The following is a 21,931-nucleotide window of genomic DNA, read 5'->3' on the forward strand; positions in this document are numbered from 1 at the left end:
GTCCCCACATTGAGTTCAGCCTAGCCATAGCACTTGTTGCAGCTCCAATTCTATTCCTGATTTCTTGGTTCGAGTTTCCATTTTCCGTGATGGTTGCTCCCAAGTACTTGAAACTCTTGACCTGTTCAAGTTTCCCATCACCGATGACTATTTCCAGTTGGATGTTATCTTCTCCGTTCCCTGTGACCATTGTCTTGCTCTTCTCCTTGCTAATTTCCATTCCAAATCTTTGTGAGGTGTCATGCAGTCTGTTGGTTAGATCCTGCAGTTCTTCTTCATTCTTTCCAATCAGGTCGATGTCGTCTGCGAAGCGAAGATTGGTTACTTTCAGTCCTCCACAGCTCACTCCAGTATCGTCTAGCTCTTCGATCGCTTCTACCATGATTCGTTCAAGGAACAGATTGAACAACGTCGGTGACAGGATACACCCTTGTCGTACTCCGACAGTCGCTCTGAACCATTCGCTGAATTCTTCTCCGGTCAACACTTTGGTCGTTGCTTGCTCGTACAGACTCATGATTGTCTTCGTGATTTGTTCACCGATATTGAACTTCCTCATCGTGTGCCACAGCGCTTCATGCCACACCCGATCAAACGTTTTTTAAAGTCGATGAAGTTGTGACATATTACTCTTTGATGGTTCCTTGTTTTCTCGCATAAGAGCCGAAGATTGGTGATTTGGTCCGTGGTGCTTCGGTCCTTTCTGAAGCCAGCCTGCATCTCGCTCAGCACTTCCTCAACTCTTGGTGTTATTCTTCCTTGGATGATTTTTAGTAATACTTTTGAAGCGTGGCTGATTAGGCTTATCGTTCTGAAGTCGCTGCATTTCCTGCTGTTCATCTTCTTGGGGATGGGTATGAGGATGGATTCGGTCCATTGTGTCGGCCAAACACCACTTCTGAAAATGAGATTGCACAGCATGTGCAGGATCTTCACGGTGTCTTCTCCTCCACATTGAATTAGTTCGGCATTGACATTGTCTGCTCCAGGACTCTTGTTGGTTTTCAGACTCCTCACTGCGAGCTCTACTTCTGCTCTCAGGATCTCGCCTTCATGATCTTCTTCCGTCACAACATCTTCCTCCAGTACCGTCCTATCCACATCATCCTTGAAGTTATAGAGCTCCTCGCAGTACTCTTTCCATCTATTCGCAATGTCACTGCTACTTGTCAGAAGTTTACCTTCTTTGTCTTCAATGATGTTGATTTGCTTGGCACGCCGCTCTGTCAAGTTTTTGATAGTTTTGAACACCTTTCTTGCATTGTTACTTTCGAAGCTGCTCTCTACTAGATTGGCCTGTTCTTCAGCCCACTCTTCTTTAGCCTTTCTTAGGAGCCTTCGCACTGTCTTGTTCGCTTCCCTGTATTCTTCTAGCTGCTCCTTCCCCTCATTTTTCTTGCGCCTCAGCTCTCGTCTTCTATCGCAGCTTTCTAAGACTTCTTTGGTGATCCATGGTCGTCTGGTTTTTCTTCGTTTTCCGAGGATGGACTTCGCCGTTTCTGTTATGCCAGTTGTGAACTTATCGCATAGTGCTTGTGGTTGTTGTTCCTCTGCTTGTATCAGCATCAACGGAGCAAACTTCGATGTGAGTTCGCTCTGGAATTTAGCTTTGGTGGTGTTATCTTTCAGTTTGTCCAGGTCAAATACGACTCTGTCGTTCCTTCTTCTGTTCTTTGTAGACAGTTTCAGCTTGAAGGTTGTCATTACCAGGTCATGGTCACTGCCAATGTCCGGTTTTTTCATTGTTCGGGTTCGCGCTTTGTTCACACTGGACTGGAAACGTTTCGGTATCAGGATGTAGTCTATTTGCTTCTTCGTGACTCCGTCAGGTGCGTGCCACGTTATCCGTCTAGATGCCTTGTGTCTGTGAAGTGTGTTAGCCACTACCATTTGGTGTGATTCAGCAAAATCAAGGAGTTTCATGCCTCTTTCTGAAGTCTCGCCATAACCGAATTTTCCGGCTGCCAGATGGTTTGCATTCTCACCAATTTGTGCGTTCCAATCACCGAGTATGATTAGGACGTCTTTCTTCGGCGTCTTCTTCATCAGTCTCTCGAGATCATCATAGAACTCCTCAATAATCTGGTCATCTTGGATTATCGTCATGTTGAATGGTTTGCTCGCCACTCTTATCGAAATGAGTCTTTCCGAGACTGGGGTACACTCTAGGATGCTCTTTGCAGTTCGTTTGTCCACAATGAAGCCGACACCATGTTGTTTCTTCTTTTCTTGTCCGCAGTACCACACTTTGTGTCCTTCTTCTGTAGTGTATTCACCAGCTCCTGTCCATCGCATTTCTGAGATGCCAACTATGTTCCATCTTATGTTGTCCAACTCCATTGCAAGTAACTCGATCTTTCCATCTTGAGACAACGATCTAACGTTCCATGTACCAATGGCAAAAGGTTCTCTCAAAGTCCGATTGTTAACAGTAGTCCATTTTCCACTGCCTCCCCTGTCGACCCCAGAAGACAGCGCGGCCGTTTTTATCCTGGGCCCCGACCGATCCAGTGTGGTTGAAGTTTGGTTGTGCATGTTCATGGGTGAAACGGTTGGCATAAAAACCTGGTGGCGCCAATCTCCTCTCCAGGTATGGATGGCCGTTGGCTCGCTGGGAGCTCATCCGCCCTTCGACAGGTCTTGTTTTTAGTCCTGCTGGGTGTCCACACACCCTCCTCACAAGGTTACCAAAGTAAACAAGTGGGGGAGCCGGTTTAGTCGCCGACAACCCGACCATGGAACAGGTGGTACTGGTTTACATGTTACCAGTAGCAGGCATTACCTGACCTGACAAGCTAACGAATAGTGCTACAAAAAATGTTATGCAAAGCTGTTCTTCAGTGGCCTTGGAAAGTATTCATAGTTTGCAGATATAGAAAAATCAATTTTGAAATGAAAACAATTTTAAGAATACCCGAGCCTAAAATTATCCAAATAATAAGAACATCCAGTGTTGGAAAGATTTTTATTATTCTTAAAAAAGAGAGTGTAGTTCATCGAATATAAAAGGACAGAGTCAAATGATAGCAACCGGTTGTTGATTCAGGCATTTTTAAATGCTGCAAAAACTGTCTATACAACACTTTCACTAAACTAACTCAGTAAGAACTCATTCAAAAATTTTCTATCTATATATGTCAAAACTTGTGTTCATTTTCATGCATATAAAGCTTGCAATGCGTTTAAATCTGTCAGTTGTTTCTCTTTTCCTTTTCTGGTTTAGTCGTCAATAGCTGAATTGTGGCGAAGTAACAATTCTTCACAGCCTTCTTAGCATTATATAATTATTGGCTGTATCCAAGCACAGACGATGAAGGGGGCTGAACCTCTCCCCCACCTTTTTCGAAAATTTTAACAAGGAGGGTTGCGCCCCCCCCCCCTGAGCCCCACTACCACTACATCCCTGCTTTTAAGCTATGTCGTTATGTTAAAGAACAACGAGATAACAGACACAAAAAACATCGCTAAGTCTATTAATTTCCCAGCTTCGTTCTAACGTGATACAGCTTAGAGCTAGCCTTTTGCTATCCTTGAATTAAAGCCATGATAAATATTGCAAAATTATTTTACTAAATATGATGTTTTGAAGCAATGTACAAAAAACGAGAGTAGATACATGCCTGATACATGCCATCGAATGAACGCCTAGAAAAGCATGAAAGATTTGAATAATATCCCCGGCATTTTTCAAGGTAAACTGATATATCGCTTGAATGTAAGCACCAAGTTTTTTGCACGCGGTATCGTAGTTAAATAAATTTGATAAATCTTCAATAATGGCGCCAGATGTTGAATTTTTAATAGAGGCCTGCTGATTATTTGGATATTTGCTTGTTAACATGATAATTAATTTATATAGTTCATCCTAATGATCAAACATTGTTGCTTCTGCCTAATTTTTGCGTACCTTCCGCCCTAATTAACGATTTTGGAATAACTTATGTTTACTTATCTAGTTTCATGATCCTGAGTTATTTATTATTGGCTACCTCTTTGCAGGCGCCTTTTAGGTACCTACAAGTAATTAATTAAATTTGCCTCCGCTGTTGTTTTAAAACGAACCGATGTTACTGCATTAAAAAGTACTCACCTTAAAGTGCACACATTTAATTAGGGGATTCATTAAATGATTTAATACACATATATTATATCTGATACATTTTCCTTGAATTATCTATATTTTTCCAACAAGGGTATCTTCCACTTGCTGGGTGTCATTTGTTGCTACGCTGTGTTAGGTGTCTTTGGCTATGCTTATTAAATCAGTACTCTTCTGACCTGTACTCAAAGATGATTTATCGAGATAGAAATTGGTGAACAGATTGATGCTGAAAATTCTTGCTAAAATTTCTTGCAAAGAATTCAGTGGTTGATTAAAAACTCAGCTATGAAACATTTAATTTTTTAGTTGTCAATTATAACAGTATTTACAAATGAAGTTTCTATGATAATTTTACGAAAACTTTTATTTTTATTTTAGATAATCATGGTTCGTTTACAACAAGTCACCTTTCAAGCTTTGAACAGATTTCTTGGCCTAAAGAGCGAACTGATCAGCAATTCTTCAGTATGTTTTTCATGTTCCATTTATGACAACACCTATAATATTGTCTTGAGTGTCTTGAAACAAGAAGAAAATGTCTTTTTGTCGAGGAAAAGCTGGTTAGCTGCATCGAATTTTCACTGTATAACAACAAATTTTTGCCCCCCCCCCTACCTATTAGAGTTGCTAACCCCTTCATTTTAGAGCTTCTGCCGCCACCCCTGCCTCAGTTATTGTTTAATGTCAGAAATTTCTGATGTGCTGTTGAGGCAAGGGCATGGTACTTGAGGCAATAGAAATCAATTTATATTGATATGTTTGGAGCTGCATGACCTGAGAATATTGATGCTTTAGGGTGATAGAAGCAAGTCTATACATTGCATAACAAGCATTCTTGCAAGTCAAACATGATAAACCGGACGATGTTTCATATACAACCCATATTGAATTTTCTTTGTACTGTATGCAACATTTTGTTTGATAGGGAGCAAAGGAGTGTAAGAGCGTATGCGATTTATATTTATGAAAATAAACATTATTGGTAGTAATATTGTGTAAATCTTATAGAATCAGAAAGTATCAGCAGAGCTCAAGGCACTTTCAGTGTATTCTCTTAATGATGCTGGATCCAGAATAAGCCAGAAAGAACAGAGGGGCAAGGAGCTGAACAGTTCACCAAGTAAGTCGCCAAGCAAAAGGTCTGTGAATCGTATTGACGAAATTTATGAGAAGATAGAAGGCGATGAAGACGGGGAGAAGCCAATACGAAGAACAGTTAGTTTCACCAATTCCGTATCTGTGATTGGAGAGAATTCAGAAACTTCAGAAAAGCCACTAGATACTCCACAGAAGATCAAAAGGACTCGGTCATCAGAAAGATTCAACGCAAACCAAAAAGACAGAAGACGCTCTTCGGTTTTAAGCCTTAGGTACGTCATTGGATCATAATATGCTTTGGAGACACTCTAAGGAGCAACGCGTTCAATTGAATTAAGTTGGATATCAAGAATCAAAATTATTATGTTTGTTAGTAGATTTTCACCTGGGTTTAGCACTTTAGTAGAATCGAAACGGTCAGACATGTTTGGAAAAATATGGGAGCCACTAGTACCAGATCAAGAGAATTCTTACTCCCTTCAGATGTTTAGAAGACTTATTACTGCCCATAAATGACAAGCGTGCAACTACGTAATTTATGACATATTTCATCCTGGTATAAGTTTTTCTATACTTCTATATCCTGTATTTTTCTAATGGTATATTGTATATATTTTCATAATAGTTGGTCTTAGTTGGCAACTACAGCAACAATTCATTTGCCAACTTCTAATCAATGAATGAATGGACTGATTCAAATTAATTTCAGTATACGCTGTTTGGTGTATAGAAGAGAACGGTTCTATATTGCTACTCGATTAACAGCTATGTTTAAATTATCCAACTGAATAAGATTTGCATTCACAGCTTTTTCTATTACAGGTCAACAAGCATCGAATCGGGTGCATCTCCATCTGATTTTGAGGTGGCTTGCGGAAGGGCTGGTATTAATATCATTGCATCATCAGACGGCGTTTTTCATGTTGGCTCTCCCGAAAGCAGCCCTGCTTCAGATTCTGACATCACATTTCAATTTCCGTCTCACCCACCATCCTCTGCGCAGGACGATTCTCCGAGATTCTTGCCAGTGTCAGAAGCGGATGAACGAATCATGAAGGAGGCTGCTTTGAAAGATTTGGTTAAAATTTTTGGTTTAGAGGTCATTTGAGCCGTTTCTTTGCACTGATATCTGTTTTATTGAGAATTATTGAAAATATTTTCCTCCTCCTTGAAACTCTTGATGCATAAAGATGCAAAAATATTTCACGTCAACCAGGGGAACAGTAACCAGGCCTCTTTGTTGCTAGAACCTTCTCAGGAACATCCCACTCGTTGCCCTGCTTTTTGCTGAATCTCCTTTAACATCTACTCCGTTAACATTATTTTGCCTCCACTGACATCTTGCGGATGAATCTACAGATACGTTAAAGGATGAATCTACAATAAACGATTTACCGTTAATTTTCGTCACATAGTCAGCCATCTTGAGTTCTTTGTGACAAGATTTATTCATATTTCAATTCACAATATCCTTGGCATTCAATGTCAGCTGATTTTATATAATTTTTTAAACACAGGATTCGACAGAGCTGGAAGCTATGCTCAATCTAGCATGCATCCCATTTGGAAGTGCCCTTGTTCGCCAAGGCGATAAGGTGAATCTTTTTACTGGCATTTAGTACCGAAGACCCATAAGACAATAACAAGGAATAGAATTTCGTCACTTTTCAACTGTGAAAAGTGGGGCATTGCCCCTTGCCCCGGCCCCCTCTTCACAACCACTGTATACGGCTGGAAAAGTTAGTATTTTCAGAAAATAGAGTTTTTTGCACAGAACAAGTGAAATTCTGCTGGGGTTTTAGTGAGATCTACTTTTTGTAGAAGACGTTTTCTGAGGTTACAGTCTGGTTATTAATGGTTATAAAATGTAACAGCGTTCTTTGTGTTTTTTCTTGGTTTGCACTTTTTATGAAAAGTATGGGAAACCTTTGTCACTTGGTGCATCCATGTCTTAAATTTACGGAAATCCTTCTTTTTGTTAAGATTTTTGCTTTACAATTGCTTGTGATTTTAGTCAAAAGTTCAAATAGCATTATCAGCTTCATTTTGCTAGAGCATCTCTTTAAACATGCGAAGGATTTTGTTCTGAAATTGTCATATTTCCCTATTCTGAATTCTTATTCTCAATTATGACAAATATCAGTGGCCGTTTCCAAAATCAAATTTTTGACATTATTTTTTATCCTAGAGCTGCAGCCTGTATTTTTTGGTTCAAGGTTCACTTAGAGTAATACAAAAGACCGAAGAAGGAGAGGTTTGTCCCTTGTAAAATCCTAGCGCATAGATGTTGATTGTCCCTTTTTTGTGGTTCATTAATATGATGTATACCTTTTGGCGGACATCAAGTTGCTCTCTAAATACTGTATCTTATAAACTATATATTTTCAAACAAATTTAGTACATATTTTTTCTTTCGCAAAATTGCAAATTTGTTTTGCTGCAACGCTGTACTTTGAATGAATGAAAGTTTGATATTTCTTTATCTCCAGGAGTCCTTGTATTCTGCTGTACCTGGTGAATTTGTTGGCTCTCTTGCACTTCTGACTGGTGAACCGTCCTTCTTCACGATAAGAGCAGAGAAGAAGAGCTTCATAATAATTGTCAGCAAAATTGACTTTTATAGGTAGAAATTCATTTTGCCTCTAGTTGCATCATACATAGATATTTTATATCTCAAAAGCAAACATGATGTTATTTGTTAGTGAAGACTTGCAAATCGTAGATTGTCTTCTCTATGTGGACTAGAGTTTTCTTAATTAAAGTTTTTTTGTAATTTGAATGTTGCAGCTTAACCTAAATTTCTTCACGATTTTTCTTCACCAGCCTGATGAAAGAACATCCAAACAGTGTTCTGCCTGTCGCATATGACACCATCAAGAGACTTTCTTCCTTTGTACGAAACATTGATTTTGCTTTGGACTGGATGATGATTGATGCAGGGAAGTCCTTATACAGGTACGATATAATCACCACGTAGGATCCTTCTGAAGGGAATAGGTAGACACCTACTTAAAGATACTAATATATTTCTCAGTATCAAATATTTTCTTAACAGTATTAAATAATTTCATAGGTAGTGTTCCTTGAATCTAACGTGAAAAGATATAGAAGGGATGCAAGTCGATGTTAAAAGGGATAAAATGGCATCTTTGTCAGACTTAAGTTGTATAAAGTTGTACGTACATGGTCACGTGTACGAGTTTTTCGAGATTTTGTAGAGTTTTTAATAAGAGCACCGCCTCCTGTGAATTTTAGTCACATTTTTATGCCTCGTAGTTTTCTTAGTCGGTTGTCAATTCCAAATTTTGACATAAATATTCAACATTTATCGCAAAGGCATTCAATATTCGTAATGGTTGTGAGGCATGCCACAGCTTTTCTGCTTTCAAGAACTGCTTGTATTTGATAACCTCGCTTTTAATTTCTCTCTTATGTCTTAAACAAATTTCATCTACAGAGCTATTAGTCATTTCAATTTATATAACCATAATATAAGAAATGAACTACTTTGTTTTCAGGCAAGGTGACCACGCCGATAGTGTTTACATAATACTGAATGGTCGATTAAGGTCTGTTTATGTTACGCAAGATGGCAAAAAGCAGCTCGGAGATGAATATGGCCGAGGTGAATTCGTTGGATTGGTAAGTGCAAAACCGTTTTTTTCGTAGCACTCGCAGCATAATCTTACTCACAAAGAGGGTTACAAAGTTCTGTAGAGTTGAATTTTTTGTGAATATTAAGCAAGTGAGGTTATCTGTTTTTCTTCATCGATGAAAAATGCAAAATGACTCATTTTTTGAATTTTTAATGGGCAAGATTTGATTGGGATCGATAGTCGTTTACATGTTGAGGAAAAATGTTGAAAAATTACAGCGGGTTCCTTCTTGCACCTATATTCCCATTTTGTAGCACAGCTACAATGCGAAAAAATCCAGATGGCTTTTATTCTGTTACTGATTATAACATTATAACGATAAAAAAATTTTGAAAAGATGTGAATAATGAATATGGAAAAGTTGCTTTTGGCTGCTCCACTTAATGACCTTGTCCTTTGGCTGTTTATCTTGTTGTGCTTTAGAAAAAGGTTCTTTAGCTGAATCGTTCCCTATTAGCAAATAATTTCATATTCATATGAATTTACTGGATAAGAATAAGGATAAAAAAATTGATCGTCATTTTTGCATCCTTTGTGGATATTTCTTTAATAGCTTCTCCTGTATTCTAATAAGGTTGAAGTATTGACAGAATCTGCAAGAGTAAGCGATGTCCTTGCTGTCAGGTACGTAATTACCGTCCATCCTTTTATATTATATAATATTATACGGTATTATATCGTATCATATTCGATCATATTGTTTCATATAATATCATAATATTGATCGCTTTTTTAATATATCAAAACTTTATTTTGCCTTTTGTTTTTGTTACAACTATGCATTCATTGCTTCAGGGATACAGAGCTAGCGAAAATTCCAGATGGGCTTCTCAACACAATTAAGCTGCAATATCCTCAGGTAAATTAGATTTTCATTCCAGACTCAGCTTTGAATATGTCCTTTCTTATAATCATGGGTCCCGTTAAATCTTGAGCAATGATTTAAAGCCTTAAATCTAAAACTCTTCAGTATTTTCTAGATCTTAATTAACTCTAAATTGAAGATAGAAAAGTTAGAATAGGGTTCTCCTGCTGCGCATTTCTAAATGATGCAAAAAATTTTGTCCGATTAGAATCTTTGAAAGGATGTCCTTTTAAATTTGCTATTATGATTTTTTAAAGCAATGTATTTTATTTCATTACTTACTTGCCATTAAATTGAATTGGCGCTTACTGATAGACTTTATGTTTGTGAACGCTTTTTTATGAATATTGTGAATGATTAATTGCTATTGTCTTGTTATTTGCTTATGGTTGCAGGTTGTGACGCGTCTTATTCATCTTTTGGGCGATCGCATGATGGGAACTTTCAAGAAGTCTCTGTTACCAAAGATGTCAGACCCTCAGCTTGGTATGCTAGTTGTCGTTTTTAAAATAACAGACCTGCTTCCTGAACGCCAATTGTGAACTTTTGTAATATGCAATCACCTCAATATCAAAAATGCTCTCTGCTTATTGAATTTGAAAACAGAGCTTACTCATCCTTTTTCAAGTATTTAGGATGTGTAGTACATGTCATATAAATTCTTGTGCTGGAAAACAATTGAACGAAGGTCATGGAGCGAATATAAACAGTGCTAAATGCACTGGCATGATTGCTCGTAAATGAGAACATACATTGTTACACTTGCGTACACTGCCATCGCTAACATGTCATTAAACTTTGAGCCTTTTGTTTTGAAGAGTAACTTCCATTGTCCATTTCAGAGAGAATAAGTACCAATCTTGGCACAGTTGCTGTGATACCAGCCTCTAGCAATGTCCCGTACTCAAATTTTGCATTTGAGCTTAGCCTGGCATTGAATGAAATAGGTATGTAATACAACCAGTATGATCCAGAATAATTGCTATGAATTATATACAATTATGGTGTATTATGTATAAATATGGTGTTGTTTTTTCTTTACAGGTTATAGTTTTATAATGATCTGTTTTCTGAGGGTAACACTTTCCATTAAGCTTGAACTTCACCCTGCTCTTTGTGTCTAGTTAATTCAAATAATTTTACCAGTTTTCGTCTTTTGGGTAATTATTATCTTTCAAGATGTAATTACAAGTTGCTGTCTTTCAAGTCTTTAAGTTGATTTTCAAATCAATAAAGATTCAATGTGTCATATAGTGATTTTGATGTAGTTACTACTCACTGCAAACTAAAATGATCTAGGTTCAAAAACTTACCCAATATTTGTAATTTGTAGGACCAACGCTCCTCTTGACGAGTGATTTGATAAAGAGAAGACTTGGTGTTGCAGCTCTTGACAAGTACGTTGAATCATGAAACCATATATACATATATTCGCTTATTTCTATGAATAGAATGATAAATTAGCAGCCAAATTCAAGGTTTATTTTACTCGTAATGTAAAGTACCTGGTGACAATATGCTTAGCAAGCTAGCAATTTTACAAAAATCTTTAGTTTGGAGAATCTAGTTCGAGTGCTATCACATCTTTTACTTCTTTATGTATTCTGAATGTGCTTTACGTTTTTTTATCTAGTGTGTGGGATTTTCATTGAATAATGCTTAGATTTGCAAATGTTACACAATTATCTGTGGTGGTATGTCCCTCTGACTTGGTCTGTTCTTTTTATCAAGGGGTTTTGAGGTGTTGCTAATGGTATACTAAAACAATTTATAGCACCATTTTCCCTACGCTACAGTTATGGCAGATGTTGTTTCTCTCTTATTTCAGTTTGCACGAGTACTATTTATCAAATTGGCTGGGACAGCAAGAAGAGATCCATCGAATTGTTGTGTACCAAAGTGATTCTTGGATGTCTGAATGGACCAAAAGATGTATCAGACAGGTAATTAACTTTTTCCAACATTTCTTTGGCTCTCATTTTTATTTATATAATCACTGCCTTGAGACGAATAGTGAGTACACTGTCATTTACTGTATGTAGCCTTTTAGCAAACTATAACGAGCACTATTTTATAATTTTGTCATAATTTTACTGATTATTTCTAAGCATTCAGACATACAGATATCCCTTATGTCGAACTCGTTTAAATAAAAAAACCTCTTATCTCGAAGAAATATATAGTAAAAGTTGCTTATATTGTCTGCCCCTCTTATTGGGCATTATGTTAGCTAAGTCTCGGTAGATTCCGATATTAGTGGCGCCAGGCGGTGTGTTGATAAATGCCCCCCCCCCCTTCTTGTTTAAATATGCTCCATATAATTCATCTAAAAATTGATGAAAATGTACTCGATACGAGTGTGTTTTAACATTTGTCATGGGATGAAGCAAAAAGTCTGCAAGATGACTACGGCTACGCCCATTACTCTCACACCCCGCAGTAGGCTGCGCATCCAACAACGTAAAATCAGCTGATAATGCCATCAGTAATTTCGTTTCATTTTCATTTGAATCCACTCTTGCTTATTGTCTATAACAATTAATCATCATAGCTGGAAATCTTTTTAGGCAGATGCAATCCTCATTGTTTGTCTTGATGATGGAGATCCGCATTCTGTTGGAGTGGTGAGTATCGAATACTGGAAATAAATATTCTAGACGTGTATTAAGATAATTTATTTTGATGAAAAGTAAAATCATGTTGTTATATAGCGTTTTCTTGAAAAGAATGTCCCAAGGTACGAAGATAGAAATCAAGTTGAAAGATATGAAGATGTGTCTTTTATGATGAAAGGGATTACCGGAAAGATACGATTGACATATTTTTAGAAGAATTTATCTATGTGGTAATTAAGTTTTATTCATAAGGAAGTATAGCCTTTTCTAGATTTTCTTTCGTATCCCTAAGACGCATGTGGAAGATTGTTTTCTTTTTTTAGCTTGAAGCCGAGTTGGAAAGAATGACGTCTGTAAGAGCACAGAAGGATTTAATAATCCTTTATCGAGAAGATAACTTTGAGAAACCTGCAGGAACTGTCGAGTGGCTCAATGCCAGGGGCTGGATCTCAGCACATCATCATGTAAGAACAAAATCTACCCCTTTATTATTTCTTTTTACGTTTCAATGTATCCATGTTCAGTGTGAATTGATACAGATAATTGAATATCCTGTTAGAGTTTGAGGATAGCACTCAGGCTGTTTAGATTTCTCTGTCTTCTCTTTCCAAACAGATGGTAAAATTATTTGCTCAAGCTTTATCAAGTGGCTGCCCCACCAAGAGTCTTCCCATCTCATAAAAATATGTTAACTGCAGTTAATCTTTCACTGGCCTTATTTTATTTTATCCTTGTAGGTACGCTGCCCAAAGAAAGTGTTCAGCCGACGCAATTTGGCTCAAAGGGTTTGTCTGTTAAATTCTACCATCGAAATTTCAGATCAGAACCTTATTTCACTACAATTGATAAGTTTCAATTCTTTTAACTTACCACAGTAACTTAAGCTACATTATACTCCCAACTTTGTTTTCAGTATGCCCAAGATGCGAACTACGAAATACCGGCTAGGTAAGCTGTTGCAGCTTTGATTCAAATTAAGAAGGAAGTAATTTTCACAAATAAACTTGCAAAGAACATAATATTTATGCTATGTGAAATAATAAGGTAACCAGGTCCCTTAAAAACAAAAATGTGATGAACTCATTATTATCATCTGAATCTCATCTGAATATGGAATCTGAAAAATGTGATGAACTCATCTGAATATGGAAAGATAGACGGCAAAGGATAGATGCACTGTTTCTCGAATACGTCGAGGATATGTTTTTGTATATTGCCATTTTTTTTCAAAAGTTTTTAAAGCTCTCTTTAGAATGTTTGTGAATTAGAAATAAACAATTAACTAGATGTTTGTATAAAATGAAAAAGCTAAGAGTTTTTCAATCTAGGACATCTGATTTCGCTCGACTTGCAAGAAGGTTGACTGGTACATCAATTGGCCTTGTATTGGGCGGAGGAGGTGCCAGGTAAGATACGCAGAAGTGTTTGTTGATGTATGTTCCTGTACTTCCCTTTTAGTCATTTCAGCATTAACATCGATTAAGAATGTATCTCCTTTAAATAACATACGTCTGATCGTATTGCAGAGGATTTGCACATGTTGGAATCATCAAGTCCCTTGAAGAGGCTGGTAAGTGAAATTAGTAGATTAGTTACCAGCATTACAAGCTTAGATTTATAATCTCAGCCTATAAATTCAATATCTAATGACAATTCTAGGAATCAAGCTTCAAGCAATCTGCATTGAGTCTCCAGTGTATTAAGCGTCAAAATAATTATCGAAAGTATTAAGCTAAGAAATATGCATACCCAGCTGTGGATCGTGATAGGCCAATCAGAAATGTAAGCACGTGACAGTCAAGGCTGCCTAATCAGTGTCACTTGCCTTTGGAAAATGTTGCAAATAGAGTCAATGGAACTCCTTCTGTCTACACAGTAGCGGTGTAATTTGATTTAAACACACATCATTCATTATTTATATATTTACAAATCAGTATTACCTTTCTCGATACTTACATTTTCATAATCATTTTTTTCAATGCATCTTTGCTATTTTTCTATATCGCCTTCGGTATCTTCCCTTTTCATGTTTTGCATTCTGGTTCCAAAAAGTAGTCTGAAAAGTAGTCGCTCTTGTTAACTCATAAATGTAATATAAAGATTATTAGCTAAATTATGAATCTTTCATTGGATTTGATCAACATTTCTTAGTAATCAACCTCTGGTACATTTTTCTAATGCCAAAAATCTACTAATTTCTTTTCTATTGCGTGTATGAATAATTATAACTTTGTTTCATGTAAACTTTTATTACTAATTATTGGCGCTAAAAATTTGTGTCACCGAGAAATTTCTTTTTAGGTATTCCTATCGACATGGTGGGAGGTACAAGCATGGGTGCCTTTATCGGAGCTCTTTATGCAGAAGATGCATCTTCGTTCAAACTGATACAGAGATCTCGCAGTACGGCAAAAGTAAGAAATCCCTTTGACATTTGATATTTCTTAACTATCAATATAACAGAGGCATGTGCATGTTGCTTTCTGTATACTGGTAGGGGGTTGTATTAAGAAGCAATGCAATTGTAATTTCAAATTGTGGATTTACATCTGTTCTTAGCTTTCTAACAGATAATTTTTAGTATAGAGATTTATCCTTAAGAATCTCAAAGAATTTCACTTCTTAAAAGAATTCTAACTTACTCAACAAACCTTTTAATAAGCAACGTGATATGCCAATTCTTGCACAGAGACAATGCTTCTTGTAAGCCGTACATTGCTACATTGATGTAGTCCTTTCAGGGTGATTATATTTTTCACTTCTAGATCATGTCGTCGATAACTGCCAAATTGTTTGATCTAACATACCCTCACACGTCACTTTTCTCAGGTAAGAAGTCATGCACTAGCAGGTAACTTGTCCACATCGCATAAAAAGATGTACAATATTTCTAGTTTTAAAACTGGAATTAATAGGCATTAAGTATGATATAAAAGCAGATTGATTTGAGGCTAGAAACTTATTTAATGGCATCAGGCACCCAATTTAAATCTGAACTATTTCAATTTCATCAAGAATTTCTCTGAAAACAACTTCTTACGTTTTATAACTTCTTGTCTAGCAAGTGGTATTAAATTTTTAATTGCTATATCATTTTGGCAGTGGAATAAGTGGCCATGACATCTGGTAATCTTTCGGTTCTTATGCAATATAGAATGGACCTACACCTAAGCAAAGTCATCGTTTTCTGTACGTTTTAAATATTTATCATGGTTTGTGTAAAAACCCATAGGTTTATGCTTTTATGTTTTCCTCAAGGCAAAAGTTTCAATAAGGAGATATCAGACACATTTGGAGAACGACTCATGGAGGTACGGAAATTCCAAATAAATCATTTGGTTAATACACAACTTAATTTTTATTTATTTCTTGTATGTTTTCATTTTCCATGCTGTATATCTTTGTAATTTTTCTTTTCCCTCTTTAGGATATGCTTCTGCCATATTTTTGTATCACGACAGACATTACCAACTCAAGGATGAGGGTGCATCAAACCGGTATTTTGAACCATTTTGACTTGATAGTTAATGTGTCGATGTGTTAATGCTTTTTATGAATACAACAATGGACTGGTTTTGTTGCAGGATGATTGGCTCAAATCAGCAATCTAGTATGATATGTTTATGTGTTCCGTTTTTCTCTTAAGATCCCTACAGATTAAAGCCACGAACGAGAAATAAATGCCATTTGATCATTATCCATTAAATTTAGGACTGTTGATATAAAGACTAGATGAACTCTGTTTAAATGAAATTCCATCGCTCCGTTCCCTTCATGCAGTGCACACAAGACATGTAAGTGGTCTACTTTGTTGACATTGTGTTCCAGGTTCCATTTGGCGATATGTCCGGGCTAGCATGAGTCTAGCAGGCTACCTACCACCACTCTGTGATCCCACTGATGGTAATCTTTTGTTGGATGGTGGCTACGTTAATAATCTTCCAGGTAATCTTCAAGTTTGTGGATTTTAGCTTGTTGTGCTATAGCTATTCAAGCGAATTTATGCGTTTTTCGAAGGGTGTTATAAAAGGTTGTCAAATTTTTGTAAATGTTTCTGTTCGATTCTTATCTGGGTGATTTCAGGAAGATAATCAGTGAGCTGCTCGTTGACTCCAACACACGATTAAACTTAGAAATACAGTGAAGATGTAATATCTAAAAAATTCTCTTATGTTCATATGATACACGATTTTGGAGCAATATTTTATGATTTATCGAATATTTATGTATGAAGTTCAGTTCCTAGATTGGCTCTGCTGAACAACTGGTCTTATATACAATAAGATTTTGATAATTTATAAAAATAAGATGATAATCATTCCACTGTAATGCCACAGTAAGGATGTAACACATAAAACAAAAAAGTCTTTGCGAAAGATTTTGCAATGCCTACAAATGATTTTCACAATTGTAAAACGTTGCTTCCCTTTTCCCATCACAACGTTGCTATATTTTAATTTTGTATGATTGACCAGTGCAGTACTCTTAGAATATTCAAATGAAAACAATAAAAATGAGTCTGTATTAGTGACGCCCTTATGCTTGCTATCTGGCTTTAGAGCTCTGCGCTTTCTTGGCAAAAATTTCGCTTTGCACTCTTATGTATTCACTTCAAACCAGTGTTCTTCAAACTTAGCAATTATTACGTTGAGTAATGCGCCTGTTGCCAGTAGTCTTGTACTAATGAAAGTTCAAGTCATTAAGAAAAAGGGCTCTAATTCTGTGCACATCTCTTTACAGCTGATATTATGAGGTCACTGGGTGCTGAAACAATAATAGCAGTTGATGTGGGTTCTGTTTACGAACCTCGTCAGACCAACTACGGGGACTCTTTATCAGGCTGGTGGTTGTTATGGAATAAATGGAATCCGTTTACATCTACTGTTAAGGTATGTTATCACAGAGTCAGTTTGCACAACCATATTTCTGTTCGGCTGATGTATGTAGTACACTATAGAAATTTAGTTTTGTTGCGTCTTATTAGAAGGTATAGAAAATGTTTAAGGTCATGTGAAAGACAAAATGACTTTGTAGATGTGAAAACGGTTGTTCAAAGCCTACAAAAAGTCAAAATGGCAACACCGTGGGCGATATCCAGGGGTATATGATTGCAATTAGTAAGTCAACGAAAGAATTCGAAATGATGATATTGATGCCAGGTATAAAGGAGAGGGAAACATTTTTCATATTAGTTTTCATCCAGTGTAAACCAATTGCTTCCCGCTTTGCATGCAGTCCAGTGTAGTTTGAGTTGCTTAATATTTCCTTGTTTTTTTCGCAGATTCCTGATATGCAAGAAATCCAGAGCCGCCTAGCATACGTGTCATGTGTTCAACAGCTTGAGGAAGTGAAGAACTCAAGCTATTGCCATTATGTCCGGCCTCCCATTGACAAGTTAGTTCGTATTCACTGTACACGGGCAATAAGGCCAATATATATCATCATATCAAGTTATTATTTAGGTTTAATATTTAGGTGTTATCTTATAGGTACTTGTAATACAGAACTGGTTGTTTTTTGTAGCTATGTTTGTGTTGTGACTTGGGCGGGACATAGGTGTGTACCACAGAGAGACACATGCTTTCTAACAAGAAGATATATATATATGATTATAAGTGATTATTTATACTCAAGAGAGAGAACCTCTCTCCATGCCTCGTGCATCTAATTCTAATCAATACTGGCGACGGGAGGGCGTAATGCGAAGAGGTGCCGGAAATGCCAAATATGGTAAGACCTTCTCACCATGTGTCCCGGAGCCCTGGACCAAAATGGAGGTTTTCTGTCTCCTTCGCAATAGTTTGTAAATTCCTACTTAGAGTAAGTTCATAATCAATAAACCCTTATTTTCAATAAGCCATAAAACCACCCTTTGCTTTTTCCATTTTTCTTCGTGCTTATTCCAGCTAACATTGAGAAAAGAACATCTTAAAATGCTTGCAATATTTTTAGCATTCATGTAATATTTGTTTACTTCCAGCTTCAAAACCTTACAGTTTGGCAGCTTTGAAGAGATTATGGTGAGATTTGAAAGGATTTTCCATATAAATTTTGTTCAACAATTTTTTAGGATCATGGTTAAAAATTTCATCTACGGTGTACCTCATCTTTAATCTTCATCATATTTTTCTAAATGTTTAATCAAGGTATCCCGAATTAAACCCTAGAATCAGGAAACATATCATCCCTATCAATATCGGCATGTTTTAGCTGATTTTAAGCTAGATTGAATCATCTACAAATAATACCCCCATCTGGTTATCAATCCTCACTAATGTTTAACTTTTCAGTTCGTGTTTCATACTCTTAGGGTTGATGGACGAACAATTCATGTATGTTGCGAAATGTTCTTACATCTTCACAATGTTGAATTTTAAGGCCTTTTTTAATGTTTCTCCATTTTGTAATATTATTTGTAAGTAGTTATAGCTACATTGCTAGTGTATGCAATAGTAAGAGTGTCTGCTTTAGATTTGTTACTGGGGTATTCATTTGATCCTGTATTACCACTTTTTTTTCTTCCAGACAATCGGCTATCACTACGGCCAAGGTGTATTTCAGAGTCTGTTGAAGGGCAACGCTTTGCCAGATATGCTTTGCAGTTGTGAAGCAAAAAAACCTAAGGGAACCACTGTATGTTTTGTTCTATTTTGAGATTCTTGGAATTGTCTAGAAACTACTTGTAATTATTGTAAAATGCAATCACAAATCGAAAAAAGATGATGCTTGTCACATGTATGGTCTCGCTCTAACAAGTCGTTTGTACCAACCTTGGATTCAGTTTTTTATAACCACAGAGATATATTATCATTATTTTAAAGGATTGTATCTTTTATAAAGCTGGCAATTGTTTTAAGTATTTCTGCGTTTTTTTGTAAATAGACCATGCTTTTTACCAGAAAATGACAATTTTAATGTCAATTTCTTTAGGGACATTAACTTTAAGTTAAGCTTTTTTTGTGCTGCTTTTAGTTTGTTGTTGTAATATTTTCGCTCCTCGTTTATCGGCTCATGCAGATTATAACTCTCTGAAATTATTCTCTCTGAGATTAATAACACTTTAATATTTGTAAGATTTCTTTCTTGTCCAGCCTAAGTAATAAAGTTTCTTGGCCGTACAGAGTACGTTTGGTATGGTGCTGTATTTACGATATGCTTTTTACACTGATCTAAACTAAATGCTAGCCAATTGTATCATTTGGAAATTTTTAGTGATCCATCTCTCGGCCTTCAGCGTCAGTATGTTTCTCCTTTGTTTCAGAGAGACGTAGGTCCAGTATCACCTTCGTTCACAGCCCTTGCTGAATTAGCATCGCGAATTCACCCGCCCACTTCACGATCATCATCCGAATGGCTTTCCTCCGGACAATCTATTTCAAATTTACTGATATCAAATACTGAACTTGATTATGATGATGATCAAGACGAGGATATTCTTCTTGCACGACGAGCTCGCTCTGGGTCGCTGTCTGATCAGGATTTGTTACATGACGGAGAATTCCACAGCGGTATCGAAGAGGCAGGCTACGAGGTTCGCAACAGTTTGCATTGCTTTTGTAGATTAAACGATTCGAAGCTTATCGCACGTTTAAGCACAAGTTTACATAGAGAGCGCAAACGAAAACTGCAAGAATGCAGTCACATTTCTACAACTTTACTTTTTTGAAAGTGATTTTAGCTAAAGTAGTTTTCGTACTGTGGCGTTATATCTTTAAGGTTGTAAAGTTTTCGCTTGTGTCTATCGATCATTTGATAAAAGAATTTCATTTCATGTGATTCTCTGTGGTCGTTTTGACAGGGGGACCTTTCGCTTCTTTGTGGATAATCGAAAATTATACTAATGTCATCCCAGGATTTTTATTTGCGGTTTATATTTCCTTGAGTTTATAAAGCATTTAAACACAATTGACTGTTTTCGTAGAAAATCTTGGAAGTTGTCCTCTAAATTAATATCGTGACGAGTGACCATGCCAAAGACTTCCGATATTTTGGTCAACTAAAAAATAAATAGCCTAGATAATGAGGAACGCGATGTCCATATCTCAAATTGTACCTCGTGGCATCAACGGAGAGCATGCAATTTTGACAAACAATTTTGACAAACAATTTTGACTTATTCTGTTTCTATTGACTATGTCCCATGACCCTTTATCTTTTCCTTAAATTTTACGGAGCATGTAGATTAAATCCTTCACCCTCCAATACATTGTCAAAACAGATCGAGAATCTTTCCTGTCAGGTTTGAATTTGCCAGGGTTTATTAATCTCTAACAAAAGCTCCTTTGCAACAATTATAGCAATAATGATATTTGTTATGTTTATTCATTATTTTTTAGTCTGAGGACCCAGCCAAGTTGAAGCAGATGAGAAAGAAAGCTGCTATATTTTTACGAACGAACAGTAATGCTGTGTGAATCACCTTCCTTTTTGTAGGCTTTGTATACGAATGTAACTTTAAATGTTTGTTAGAGCTTGGCAAGTTTATACTTTAACGGTGCAGTTTCGACCAGCCTTTGATATGGCGCTCTTTGAGTGGCGTTTGAGTGTATCTCTTGATTGTTGATACAGTTGAAGATATGTGTCATAGGTAGAGTAAAGAAAATATAATGTTTTGCCATTACTTGAGGTTTGTTAGAATGTTTTCAGAATTCCAAGAAATACTAGATTTGTTACTGTGGATTCCAGCTGAGTATTTTAAAACTCATTATTTCAATTCTTACGTATGTTAAGCTAACATGATTAACTTGGACGGAAGCTGTCCATTCCCTTTATCTTAAAATACATTAAACCCCTGAAAATCCAATCAACGTGATATCAGTTTATCCGACGATTAGTGGTACCTTCTTCAGAAACTTCTTAACGCTGTAATTTTAGGCTCCTTAATGATGACTAGAGAAGGTCAATTTTGATCTTTGGAAATGCTCAGCGAATGAAGTTCAACCAAGAGCACGTTCTCAGCCATCTTGCTTCCTACGAAGACCCCGAAAAAGCCCTTATCAAACTCTTTTAGCAGTTGGGACAATTTATTCGTTTTGCCATTGTTATGCCACTCCCCTGTCCCCAAATTTAACTATTAAGGCCCAGTTCCACTTCGTTCGGATTTTGGATACGAACTAATTATCAATTTAACTTCTTTTAAAGCGAGAGGCAAATCACTTCATAAAAATCTCGTACACGTTTGGTGGAAATCCTATTGTTTTATGAGAAAATCCCTGGAAATCCGTTTGTTTTTGTGGAGATCTGGTACACTTTTTGCAAGAGTGAACTACCCTTCGTTCTAAAGGACATATTTGTTCCAAGAGTGTAGCATTCGAAGTTTGAGAATTATTTTCGTAAATATAAATAGAATTGCAGATTTTTTCATAAAAGAGTCCGAATGGTTGTATTGGTAACTATTTAGAATTTCTTGTCCTAGTATTAATATATTTTCTTTGAGTGAACACAAATGTTTAGTGCATTGAATGGCGAATTTTGGCGTCTGTATGACTCATCTTGACTTTTTGCAGTATATCTTCTTGCTCGCTAACGTTCCTTGCGCTTCACTGTTTCTTTCTTTTGTGAAAAGGGTAAAATTAAGGGACTTTTAGACCAAGGA

General features: G+C 36.6%; 1 protein-coding gene across 1 annotated transcript in view; it reads left to right on the forward strand.

Annotated features, from left to right (window-relative positions):
• LOC135693340 (patatin-like phospholipase domain-containing protein 7) overlaps nucleotides 1-21,822 on the forward strand; it is a 39,084-nt gene extending 17,262 nt beyond the window's left edge. The window contains exons 12-42 of the mRNA XM_065211783.2: nucleotides 4,481-4,567; nucleotides 5,111-5,472; nucleotides 6,023-6,299; nucleotides 6,718-6,795; nucleotides 7,389-7,454; nucleotides 7,690-7,823; nucleotides 8,024-8,155; nucleotides 8,719-8,842; nucleotides 9,431-9,480; nucleotides 9,652-9,715; nucleotides 10,117-10,207; nucleotides 10,564-10,668; nucleotides 11,055-11,118; nucleotides 11,550-11,664; nucleotides 12,289-12,345; nucleotides 12,660-12,800; nucleotides 13,074-13,121; nucleotides 13,250-13,284; nucleotides 13,665-13,742; nucleotides 13,863-13,906; nucleotides 14,638-14,750; nucleotides 15,102-15,165; nucleotides 15,595-15,647; nucleotides 15,764-15,833; nucleotides 16,165-16,281; nucleotides 17,077-17,225; nucleotides 17,618-17,730; nucleotides 18,317-18,356; nucleotides 18,862-18,969; nucleotides 19,598-19,867; nucleotides 20,673-21,822. Coding sequence (XP_065067855.2) covers nucleotides 4,481-4,567; nucleotides 5,111-5,472; nucleotides 6,023-6,299; nucleotides 6,718-6,795; nucleotides 7,389-7,454; nucleotides 7,690-7,823; nucleotides 8,024-8,155; nucleotides 8,719-8,842; nucleotides 9,431-9,480; nucleotides 9,652-9,715; nucleotides 10,117-10,207; nucleotides 10,564-10,668; nucleotides 11,055-11,118; nucleotides 11,550-11,664; nucleotides 12,289-12,345; nucleotides 12,660-12,800; nucleotides 13,074-13,121; nucleotides 13,250-13,284; nucleotides 13,665-13,742; nucleotides 13,863-13,906; nucleotides 14,638-14,750; nucleotides 15,102-15,165; nucleotides 15,595-15,647; nucleotides 15,764-15,833; nucleotides 16,165-16,281; nucleotides 17,077-17,225; nucleotides 17,618-17,730; nucleotides 18,317-18,356; nucleotides 18,862-18,969; nucleotides 19,598-19,867; nucleotides 20,673-20,750 — 3,327 coding nt within the window. The 3' untranslated portion in view covers nucleotides 20,751-21,822. The remainder of the gene's footprint in view (nucleotides 1-4,480; nucleotides 4,568-5,110; nucleotides 5,473-6,022; nucleotides 6,300-6,717; nucleotides 6,796-7,388; nucleotides 7,455-7,689; nucleotides 7,824-8,023; nucleotides 8,156-8,718; nucleotides 8,843-9,430; nucleotides 9,481-9,651; nucleotides 9,716-10,116; nucleotides 10,208-10,563; nucleotides 10,669-11,054; nucleotides 11,119-11,549; nucleotides 11,665-12,288; nucleotides 12,346-12,659; nucleotides 12,801-13,073; nucleotides 13,122-13,249; nucleotides 13,285-13,664; nucleotides 13,743-13,862; nucleotides 13,907-14,637; nucleotides 14,751-15,101; nucleotides 15,166-15,594; nucleotides 15,648-15,763; nucleotides 15,834-16,164; nucleotides 16,282-17,076; nucleotides 17,226-17,617; nucleotides 17,731-18,316; nucleotides 18,357-18,861; nucleotides 18,970-19,597; nucleotides 19,868-20,672) is intronic.
• The last annotated feature ends 109 nt before the right edge of the window (nucleotides 21,823-21,931 follow it).

Source organism: Rhopilema esculentum, chromosome 11 (assembly GCF_057945365.1).
Source record: "Rhopilema esculentum isolate cy_ngs chromosome 11, ASM5794536v1, whole genome shotgun sequence".
In the NCBI taxonomy this organism is placed as follows: Eukaryota; Metazoa; Cnidaria; class Scyphozoa; order Rhizostomeae; family Rhizostomatidae; genus Rhopilema; species Rhopilema esculentum.